Consider the following 12,575-nt stretch of genomic DNA (forward strand, 5'->3'; position numbering starts at 1 on the left):
CTGTTGCCACAGCCTGCCCTGCATACCATACATATATATATGATCAGAAGAAAAACAGGCAGGCGGCAGGACTTACAACTCACCTCAGTTAGGAGGTTCAGACACCCTACCGCTGCCGGGCCACCTTCAAAGAGCCGCTGTGTCTGCTGATCCTGTGGATGTGCTGCTGGACCCAGCCGGGATACTTATGGGGAGCGGTAGTGGCGGGCGGCATCTTAGGACATCACACGCAGTGAGGTCACGCGGCGCGGAGGTGGTGCCGAGTCAGTGTGCATTAGTGGTGCAGGGAAGGCTAATTAAGCCTTCTACTGCGCCGCCATCTACGCTGCCAGCTTGTGATCTCGCAGCAGAAAGGCAGGGGGAGGAGGGTGGTTGCGGCTGGGGTTGAGGGGGCGTGGCCTTAGACTGGATGGCTAATGAAGCAGGAAATTTTTTCTCCTGTCTGTGCAACGGCCCACATGGCAGATGCTGCTACGGGCCTATTCTGGGGGTGGGCCTGAATATGTAGCTCCATCAGCCCCATTAGTAATCCGGCCCTGACTGTGGGCCTAATTCAGATTTGGGAATAGAGTAAAGGTGCATACAGGGGCGTAGGGAGGGCCGTTCCAGTGGAGCGCAAGCGCTCGCTGTGTACCCGACAGCTGTCTAAGCTGACAGCCTGCCGAGTAGAGGTGGGCTGGGCCGGGGGGCAGGGTGCCATGTGCCCCCCGGGCCGCAGCGCCTTTGCGGGCCGCGGGCAGTCTGTGTCTCTTTGACACAGCTGTACCGTGCATGTAGCACTGACCAGATGGAGTTCGGTCAGCACTACACAGTGACTGACAAACACACAGCCGCCGGCAGCTGTGTGTTTGTTTTAATTAGCAGTAAATGAGAGTCTATCAGACTCTCAATGACTGCTGCTGCGCCCACTGCCGGAGTCGCTCCATCTTCCGGCTCCTGCAGTGGGTAATGAAGAGGGGGCCGGCCCGGGAGGACGGACGGAGGAGCGGATGGCGTAGGCGGGGGAGGGGACTTCTACTAGGGGCACTACAAACTACAAGGGGCCGGGGACTACTACTAGGGGCACAAGGGGGGGGGCTACTACTAGGGGCACTACAAGGGGAGGGGACTACTACTAGGGGCACTACAAGAGGGGGACTACTAGGGGCACTACAAGGGGAGGGGACTACTACTAGGGGCACTGCATAGGGGGGAGGGGACTACCACTGGGGGCACTGCATCGGGGGACCACTACTGGGGGCTCTATATAATGGGCAATACTGGGGGTACTGCATAGGAGGGGGGAATACAACTGGGGCCACTTTTTAATGGGCACTGCATAAGGGTTAGGACTATTGGGGGCACTGCATGGGGGGACTGCTACTGGGGGCACTGTATAGGGGGTACCACTACTGGGGGCACTGCATAGGGGGTACCACTACTGGGGGCACTATATAAGCGGTTTACTACTGGGGGCACAAGGGGCACTGCACAGATGGGACCACTATTGGGGGCACTGTATAAGGGGCATTGCATAGGGGGGATGACTACTGGGGGCACTATTGGAGGCCTGCATAATGGGGTCCTCCCCTGGGGCACTGCATATGGGCACTACTACAGGGGGCTGCCCCTAATCTTTATTTTTACTTTACATTAATCCCATATGGACCCGCCTCCTCCCTGGAACACTTGAGGGAGGGGGGCGCCATAGCACGCACGTGCTCCGGGCAGCCTGGCTACACGCTACTCCTCTGGGTGCATACACATGTAAAGGTTTTCTGTCCAACCATACAACTAGTTGATTGGTTGGAATGAAAATCTGGTAACGTATGGGAGTAACTGATGATCAGCAATTTGCTCCTAAATGCCAGAAAACAGATGAAAATGATTGTTGGACAAGTTTGTTAAATGTTTGATCTAAACAATTTGTTCAAACATCAGTTTTTGTCCATTTTCTGGCGTTTGGGTGCAAATTGCTGATTGTCATTTGCTTTCATACCTTACCAGATTTTCATTCCAACCAATCAACTAGTTGGATGGTTGTACAGAAAATCTTTACGTGTGTACCCAGCTTAGATAAAGCAAGTAACTGTGTACCTGGACAAACCATGTTGCAATGCAAGTGGTGTAAATACATAATTTTTTTTGCATGCGGGGTAAATACTGGCTGTTATTGCATGTAGCCCACAAATGTCGGACAGCTTTATTTTCACACTTCAATTTAGATGTCAGTTTGGACACACTCCTCCCAAATCTAAATCTTTGCACATTTTAAATCTGCCCCCCTGCACTGCAGCATGGTTTCGACAAGATGCTCAGTTACTTGCTATTTCTTACTCTATTCCCAAATCTGATCAGGCCCCGTGTCCAGTGGTGATTTATCAGCTAGATATCGCTTATAATGCTTTCTAGCCAGCAAAAATGAACCAGAGATGGTTGGTGATGGCCTGGTTCATGTGGATGGCAGTCAGAGCAATGAGCCACTTGAATTTAAACTAGTCATTCATTTAATTTCAATGCGATTCCTTTGCACTATTGCGCTGAAAATGGAGACTTTCGATTAATATAACAAAAACATTCAAACGCACAAAAGTGACAGGTGAAGACAGTTCTTCCTTCTCATGATCGAGATATAAATGTGTCCAAAACAAGCAGTATTTTAGGAGAAAAGAGGAAATGAATGAAGGGCGTGGTAATAGGCTGGACTTCATAGTGACGTTTTTACTCTTTTTACTATGTACATTTCCAGCTGAGTGTAAACTTGTGCAATAGCTTGCAGAGAACACTTTTACAGGTAATTACAATATCCATAATATTCCGTTATCTACAATAAGAAGCCTGGGTGATACAGGGGGTGTGAACAATTCCCGGAAGGCATGGTCACGTCCACTCTGAATGAACAAATAAATAAAAAAAATGTATTCACGCATTTCTCCTTCTCCAAAACTTGCATGGGCACCAGCCGTCCCCTCAGACAAGTACATGCCTGGGTAATTCGTACATGCCCTCCTTGGTGCCCCGGTGGGTGCAAACAGGACTGCGCTCATGCATAGTTTGCAGTTAGTAATAAAAATGTTTATATGCAATGGCAAAGAACAGATTTTCTGTAAAATACTACAGTTTATACACTTATTAAAAGCACAATACTATCTGATCATGGAATTAAATCCTTGCTCAAAGTAAATCATAAAATAGCAACACTGCTGGGACTCGGGAAGAGCCAGGAAATGCCCACACACATATTCTGTTGTTTTTGGGATATTCAAAATATAAATCCCTTCACATTCCGTGTCACAATGTTTGATTAAAAAGTTTTTTGAACTACAGCACTTAGACTAAAGTTGAGGTTATTTAAAAATGCACAAAAAAAAATACAAAAAGAAAATAACAAGCCCCGCGGCATTTCTTGTTTACACAGATGTTGCGTGTTTGCTGTCCTAACCTTTGATCTAAGCAGTCAGCACAGCTGAATTCACATATATCAGGCACAGGATTTTCACGGAGTGGGGGAGGTTAAAACTTGCTTTCTACTGACATTCTTGTGCATCTACATGCCCTATAGACCCCCAACACACACAGAATCACTCATATTGTATTAAGAAGGACAAACCTTACATCATACTTGCAAGGGTCAAGTGCAAGGGTGGTGAGATCGATGACATGCTTTGAGATTCGTGTCACTGTGCAGAAGGGGGGGGCATTGTAATACAATTCTCATCATCAGACCACGCACACCGCTGCGCAATGACGGGAATCACAAGATAGAGAAGCAGGAACCTGGGGTGTGGCCTACTCTCCCGGGAGTCAGGGAGGCCTCCACGATATTTGGAAGTCTCCTGAACATTACAGAGCGGTAGGCAAGTATGGGTTGTAGGCATATAAAAAATTTAGCTCATTTCATTTCACTGGACTGTAAGCGCAACCTCCTACGGGTATAAGAAAGGGGACAATCTTTTCTGCCTTATATATGTATATGTAGCAGTTTAAATGTCTAAGCTATGGAGTTCTACATTTATGATGTCATTTAAACACTTTCATGGGTCTGTGTATTAGTTGAAATAAACTGCTGCAATATGAATGATACATAGGGTACAAAAGCAAAAAAAATAAAATATATACAGTGGAATACTTCTGCATCAAAACAGCGAGAAGACCCCTTTATAAACGTACCTTCCTGTGTCAGAGGAGAACGCCAGTTAAAGTAACGGTTTAAAATGAACCCTATCTGTACACTGGGTTTCATACCCATCATCATTATCACAGCGTCCTTGCACCAGCTGAGTCCCTGGTACTAAAGAACCTACTAAAAAAGAGGAATTTATGCGTATGCACAACTACATCCGTACAGCTCTGCATTGCCGGTACATGTGTGTGCTCAGCTCCAGATCATGCACAACTACATCCGTACAGCTCTGCATTGCCCGTACATGGGTGTGCTCAGCTCCAGATCATGCACAACTACAGCCGTACAGCTCTGCATTGCCCGTACATGTGTGTGCTCAGCTCCAGATCATGCACAACTACAGCCATACAGCTCTGCATTGCCCGTACATGCGTGTGCTCAGCTCCAGATCATGCACAACTACAGCCGTACAGCTCTGCATTGCCCGTACATTTGTGTGCTCAGCTCCAGGTCATGCACAACTATAGCCGTACAGCTCTGCATTGCCCGTACATGTGTGTGCTCAGCTCTAGATCATGCACAACTACATCCGTACAGCTCTGCATTGCCCGTACATGTGTGTGCTCAGCTCTAGATCATGCACAACTATAGCCGTACAGCTCTGCATTGCCAGTACATGTGTGTGCTCAGCTCGAGAGCATGCACAACTACAGCCGTACAGCTCTGCATTGCCCGTACATGTGTGTGCTCAGCTCGAGAGCATGCACAACTACAGCCGTACAGCTCTGCATTGCCCGTACATGTGTGTGCTCAGCTCCAGATCATGCATAACTACAGCCGTACAGCTCTGCATTGCCCGTACATGTGTGTGCTCAGCTCCAGATCATGCACAACTACAGCCGTACAGCTCTGCATTGCCCGTACATGTGTGTGCTCAGCTCCAGATCATGCTCAACTACTACCGTACAGCTATGCATTGCCCGTACATGTGTGTGCTCAGCTCCAGATCATGCACAACTACAGCCGTACAGCTCTGCATTGCCCGTACATGTGTGTGCTCAGCTCCAGATCATGCACAACTACAGCCATACAGCTCTGCATTGCCCGTACATGTGTGTGCTCAGCTCCAGATCATGCACAACTATAGCCATACAGCTCTGCATTGCCCGTACATGTCTGTGCTCAGCTCCAGATCATGCACAGTATGAAAACACACAAGACATGTCTATAAAACAGACGTGAGTTCAACTCATATGTGTAGATCCACTGTGTTGCTAAAAGAGTCTTGCATACAAGCTAGGGCTCATGTATAACAGTCTAGTGAGGGAGCGCAAAGGAGGGGGCAAAGGTTAGTGAGTTGGGGGACATATAGGGCTATGGATGTGGAATCTACAGAATACATATTAATGGTGAAATAATAAAAATGATAAGACTGTGTATCATTTTTATTTTAGCAAAACTTCTGACTCTTTTATCTCTAAATGTTTGAAACCGTTGCTGGCACCTATTTGTAATATTAAAAATAAATAATTATTATTAAAGTGTATTTGCATAGAACAAACCATATTACACAGTATTTTGCAGACAGGGGCATTTAAATGCCCAGGCCCGTGTGAAAGATATGGCCCTGGCGTCACGCAGAAGATTGAAAAGATAGAAAAGACATAATTGTCAGAAGTCCATCTACTAAATGTTTTGGAGCAAGCAGATCATGTGCTAAGTTATTCTGTTATTCAGTGTGGACGCAGTTAGGGGTAACATGATTACGAGCTGAACATCCTTATGCCCAACCCCCAGCTTAAAGCGTGGGATACAGGGTTCCTGCACCTTATTAAGTACTCAGGTACTACCAAACAAATATTAGATGAGTGATGAAAATATTGTCCTTTAAATGTGGCGCTTAATCGTTCTTTGGCTACTTCAATAATTAAAGCAATTAGCATGTTTGAAGTGTATAAACATTAATTCCAAAACTACTCTAATTTCTATGTGCTTAAGATCCACAAAAAAACTCAGTATTGTAATAGTTTTCCCTGGTCTCACATGTCCAGAAGAATGCTATTATATGTAGCTCACCTTTCTGGAATTAAAAAGTCAACTGAAACACCAGAAGCAGGCTATGAAATGGCGCAGGCAGGCATATATATATATATATATATATATATATATATATATATATCACCAAATACTGAAAATGTATGTCCAGCCCGGCACATGCTAAAGCTAGTTTGCTCTTCAAAAATGTTGGGTTTTTTTTGGTTTACTTTCTCTACAGTCTTTGCTTAAATATTAGACTAATGTACCTCGTCACACTGCTCTTCTGTAACATCCGTCACTGTCTCAGTTAGTTCTGGTTTCTTACAGATGGAGACCAGACTTGTGCTGCATGGTCCAGCTTTCCAGTTCCCCCCCTACAGCAAAATAAGAGAGAATCACATTTTCTGGAGCTCAGTTTAATGACAGGTCTAAAACAATATAATAACAGCAATATTTATGTCAGCCATTAAAATTTAAAGACATTTTAATACAAACTAGCAATGTATTTAAATCATTTATAAATATTGTAAAGGACTTTTAGAAAAAAAATTATGTATTTTGTTAGACAGTCAACACTATATCTATTTTATTGCATTCTTTATGCACTGGAGATAAGACATAAAAGAACTGATGCAGAGTTGAACGCAGATCGGCCGCAGGTGCTGAATATATTCACCCATTTTGCCGAGTTGTACCGTTGCTACCGGCTGCCCCTATACATACTGTACGCCGAGTTTCACGGCTTTCATCATCACCAGCCTATACTTGGTGCAAAAGACAAAACATGTCAGCAGTTGCGATGACACACCCTCACTGAACACTGTCCGCACCACAACAACCCAGTTACTACTATAGTAACAAGTGGAGATTTGATTGTAATGCCAACAACTCGTAGTTGCATCTGCTTACTTCTGGAACTGTGCGAAGGATGCACTCTGCAAATAGAATACATTCAGCCAGGGCTACCATCAGAAATTGTGGGGCCCGGGACTGCCAAAATAGGCAGGGCAGGGCCCCCTCCGCCCCAAAGTATGGAAACTTAATACCACCCCCCCAGGTGAGCCAGCCCTGTGTGGCCGCACCAGCTGCATACCCCTGCATATCGGTATATACAACTGCATCTGCACATGCAGCATATGTGCCTAGCACACACACACACACACATATATATATATATACACACACAAGCACACACACACTGTGTATATATATATATACACAGTACACACATGTATATATATACTGTACATACACAGAAAGTATATTTATTTATTATCAGCTATTTATATAGCGCACACATATTCCTCAGCGCTTTACACTCTGCACAGTTAGGGCCGTGATGGGAATTGAACCCACGACCTCAGTGCTGTGAGGCAGTAACGCTAACCATTACACTGTCTGTGCTGCCCCCATACATACATATACATACACGCACAGTATATATATATCTATACACACATCATATATACATACAGTACATACAATATATATATATATATATATATATACACATACAGTACATACCATATATACATACAGTACATACAATATATATATACATACAGTACATACTATATATATATATATATATATATATATGCATATATATATATATATAAATATATATATATATATTCTCTCCAGCCCTGCACAGTGTTCTTGCAGCCCCCAGCTAGGCAGCATCTAAATCTTACCCCGGGCCTTTGCTCCAGGGCCAGGCTGGTGATGGCGCGGCTCCTCTCCTCTTCATTAGAGCGCGTTGACGTAATGACGTCACGTGCGCCGGATAAGGAGCCCAGCGCCTGCCATGAACGGGAGGTCTGTCTGCCTCTTTTGCCGACGTACAATAAAGTTACATCGGCAGAAGGGGCGGACAGGCACCTCGTTCGCAGTGGGCGGCAGGCTCCCTTGGGGACCAGGAAGCAGGGGTGGGTTAGGTGGCCCCATTCATGCAAAGCAGCAGCGGCGGCGGGCGGGTGGTAGGAGCTGGCCGGGCCCCCTTTTTTGTCGGAGTGTCCGGGCCCGGGACAGTAGTCCAAGAGTCCCCCCCTGATGACGGCCCTGCATTCAGCTCTTACATTCATCTTTCACTACCTACCAAACGTGGAATTTCTAGGGGAAATCTAGACATATGGAAGCCAGACACCTGGATGGACACCTTGCTCTACTGACATATTGTAGTTTAATGGAACAGGTTCAAAATAAAAATACAGTAGCTGTTTCCTGTTTGTTGAGTGCAAAATGACAGAGGTGTCCTCATACATGTGGATTGAGATGCCTGGCATCTTTTTTTGCCTGAAAATTTGTTTTAGTCACAATGCGAAGTGACTAGGACGCACCAGGAGACTGTGCTGATCAATTTGATATGTGACCCTTGTATATCTGTGAGAGGCTGAGTTTGCATATGAAGCACAGCGGAACCTGGCGTGGTAAAAAGACGTGGTTGCTACATCATAGCATTTCGTATAAAGATTGAGACTCATTCACACACAAGTGTATACAAGTGTTACATTTCAAATTAATCAGCACAGTCTCATGCTGCATCCTAGTTGCAGAACAATGTGACAGAGATACATTTTCTGGCGAAAAACAGGCTAAAAAAAACTACCCGGCACTAGCAGAGTCGCACGGAACGTGACATGCCAAGAGGGGCTGTGTGGTGCGATTGCAACATGAATATATGAGGACACATCTGTAGGTCCAAATCATTTAAACAATGACAGGAAATCATCAAATTAAACAACTAACTTACCTCTCGAAATAACAGTGTTAATGAGAAGCAGTAAAACCTAACGATGAAAGTATTTTTATAAAAGAAACTTTCTTACAGCTCTTTGAGCAGACACACAGAGTTCAATGTCCTCTCGGCTGACGGGTTCATGTCTCTGCCAACTGGTGAAGGTCACTGCCGAGCCATCTGACCACTGAAACGTGACCAGGTCCCTATCTCTTGTGCTGAGTCCAATCCAGGCCTCACTCACATTTACTGGAATAGAGTAGCATGCAATTAAAAAGACAGTTTCTTATCACCTTCTTCAAATCCAATCATTCCTAGCTTCTTTCACTATTAATTATTAAAATCCAACACTAAATAAATAATAAGTAAAATGCAGAGATGGAGCACAAAGGCCATTTCTTCCTGTTTTGTGACATGCTGCTTACAAAAAAACAAAAAAACTCTCAAACTGAACTGATGTGAAAAAAACATAAACATTTATGTCAGGTGATATCAGAGACATAAGGGTAAATTTACTAAAGTGAGAGTTTTTAGAAGTGGAGATGTTGCCCAAAGCAACCAATCAGATTCTGCTTAACATTTAACTAGCAACGTCTAGAGGATAATAGCTAGAATCTGATTGGTTGCTATGGGCAACAACTCTACTTCTAAAATCTCTCACTTTAGTAAATTACCCCTTACACTCAGCCTGGTCATAAACACAAGATAATATATTTAACATTGGTTGTGAAAGCGAAAAATATATTCTCTATTAGGCTTAATTTACATAAAAAACCCTCTATACACTTTCTCGGGGTTGAATGAAAGTAGCAAAGAATTAGGGCCTTATTCAATTAGCGGCGAAAATGGACATTATTTTCTCCATTGGCAAAATCGTCTGTTCTTTGTAGAAAAAACGGCAACATTTTCAAGAAAAAAAAAGAAAAAAAAAGGCGAAACGGCAGCAGCCTAAAAAAGACGGATAAAAGTTTTCTCCATCCCAGACCAGGAGAAAAAAAAAGCAAAATCCCTATTTTTGGCTAAAAAGTGGGGATTTTTTTCATAACCCTTTGGACCCCCCAATGATAAATTACTGATTTTTTTTTTCCGTAAATTGCGTAAAAAAAGAGCTCGCAAATTTTATCCGGAAAACAAAAAATCGTTGAAAATGGTTTTAACATATTGGGTCTGATTTTTCAGGGGGGCGGTATGGACGCTTCAAGTGTTTTAAACATCGCACGCGGTCGCAGCAGTCAGTTTTTTAATGGTTTTTAAAATTGCGTTTTTACAACATGAAAATATACTTGCACCCATTTTTACGTACCCCCAATTTACGTGTAACAGTATTTTTCTGGAAAAAAAATAGCTTTCTATCTTTTTTTACTTTTTTCTTTTGCCCAAAATTTGCGCGATCGTTTGTCGACAAAGTACGCAACCAGTAATTTATCATTAGGGGGTGTCCAAAGGGTTCTGAAAGAAATCCTCACATTTTTAGCCAAAAATAGGGATTTTGCTATTTTTTTTCTCCTGTTCTGGGATGGAGGAAACTTTTCTCCAGTTATTTTTCGCCTGGTAAACAATCCACGGTCTCATCCAGATTGGTATACATGGAGCACAGATTGACCATGTTCAGGGATGAGGGAGGGTGCCTTCACTGAATGACATATTGTTCAGTGTGGGCAGTGCAGGGGAAGAGGAACGACTGTATGATTACAATGTTGTAATCGTACTGTCGTTCCACTATATGCTAGTGGATACGCACCTTAACATTTACATTTTAAGAGACAGTATACTGTATGCTAAATAAGATTGTGTTTTAAGCCAATTAGTGTTGGGTGGAAACAAGGAAATTTAGATAGTTCTTATGAAATGTAAGATGTGCTTATTTATGTTTTGTTAGATAGCATGATTGGTTAAAAGGAACACAGGGTGGATTTAGCCCCTGTGGTATTGTGTGTAAGAATTGGGATATAAGAGAAGGCGTGCGAGCCTGGTTTGTGTGTATCTTTTTGAACATCAAGAGGGAATGAATTGCTGTAACATCTGTATGCTGTGGTACCCCCAAGAGGAAGTGTCTTTTTGAAGACTAATTGAGCAATAAACGTCTTGCCTTTACAACACATATATCTGAATCCTGCGTCAACAGAATTGCGCCAAACGCGATTCCATTCTCCAGCTGTTCTGGATTGATCCTAGTGTCTCCAAGCTCAAGCCTTCTGCCATGCAGAGCTTGGCCTGTTGCGAGGGATAAGTGGGTATCAGCCGACACCAATCAGGAGGTGTGGCCGCAGCTTGTCTACGCATACACAGCAGTGGCGGTACCAGGTACCAGTGGTAGGAGCCTGGGTGTACGTAAGAAGCGGTTCCAGGGCCGGTGATAGGACGAGGTGGCGGCAGCAACATACCTGTACACTGCGCAGTGGGTGGAGTCAGTGACAGGCGGTTACTGACGGTAAGAGGGAAGCCCTAATACCCCAAGATCCAGTGGGGATCGAAAACTAATCTGTGATCGGGTGTCGAGTCGAGGTCATCCGGTCACAATGGCTTCCTCATGCCTTTGCACGTGTATGCCTGGAAATTATGATGATCAGGTAGTAGTACATATTATACTCACCATGTTCAAGAAAATGCACTAGAAACTCCACTTCTGCCAGTGAGTTCACGCTCATTAATTCTCCCCCATTGGTGATACAAGCAGCTGATGCCTCAAACCAGCTTAATTCTTCTGTCTGGAGGTTATAGCAATGCCGGTTGTAAGGGGACCAATCAAGCTCACATTTTGTTGAGTAGTATTTCCAGTGTTCTTATAAGGTAGACACAACATGCAGATTACACATGTATTTTATTTATATTAATACCTACAATCTAATAGAACTGAATAAAAATGTAGTAGTAAAAAAACTATGAAAAAATAAGGAAGGACAGTTGATTTTTTTTTCTTGCTAAAATATAATATTGTAATCGGAGTCTATGGAGCTAATTCTGAGTTACTGTAGGAGCAAAGTAAAAAAAATAAATCAAGTAAATTGCACCCGGACAAACCATGTTGCAATGCAAGGAGTACAAATACATTTATTTTTATTTGCATGCAGGGTAAATATGTAGCCCACATGTACTGCACAGCTTTATTTTCACACTGCAATTTAGATCTGAGTTTGGACATGTCCCTCTTAAAACTAAATCTCTCTGCACATTTTACATCTGCCCCACCTGCAGTGCAGCATGGTGTTACCAAGGTGTAAAGTTACTTGCTCTTTCTTGCTAAGAATCAGCCCCTATGAGACAATAATTAATGTAATGTTAGATAGTACTTTACCCTTTTGCAAAAAATTACATGTTTTAGAAGTAAAGTAATACTTTCATTTTGATGCTAAGTTCAGAGACATCTGATTGTGACTGTAAAGGCCTTCCTAGGCTGGCTGGGAATCCTGGGACTTGTAGTTGCCAAATAGCTATAAAGCCACACTCTGCCTACTCAGTCTCTTCCATATTTGGTTACGTGAAAATTTTACTTGACCTAACTTAGAACCCCAAAGATATGTTCCTGGTACATAGGCAAGTTAAGAAAGAAATGTGCATTAAGGATACATTATGTGTATTTTAAATGAATTGGTTATCTTGTAATTACCGCTCTGTTATAGAGGGTGAAAGATCTTTTGGGTGTAGATTTACCAAACCTTCTAAAGAGGACAAGTGAACCTGTTGACCATAACAACCAAA

The 12,575-nt window shown here is 43.4% G+C and overlaps 1 protein-coding gene across 1 annotated transcript in view; it reads right to left on the bottom strand.

Annotated features, from left to right (window-relative positions):
* The window catches only part of PLA2R1 (phospholipase A2 receptor 1), a 188,917-nt gene that overhangs the window by 148,429 nt on the left and 27,913 nt on the right, over positions 1-12,575 (bottom strand). The window contains exons 7-9 of the mRNA XM_088474763.1: positions 11,470-11,658; positions 8,968-9,125; positions 6,406-6,513 (exon numbers count right to left, since the gene is read on the bottom strand). Coding sequence (XP_088330889.1) covers positions 6,406-6,513; positions 8,968-9,125; positions 11,470-11,658 — 455 coding nt within the window. The remainder of the gene's footprint in view (positions 1-6,405; positions 6,514-8,967; positions 9,126-11,469; positions 11,659-12,575) is intronic.

The sequence above is a fragment of the Taudactylus pleione genome, unplaced genomic scaffold (genome assembly GCF_031769625.1).
Source record: "Taudactylus pleione unplaced genomic scaffold, aTauple2 ptg000156l, whole genome shotgun sequence".
Lineage (NCBI taxonomy): Eukaryota > Metazoa > Chordata > Amphibia > Anura > Myobatrachidae > Taudactylus > Taudactylus pleione.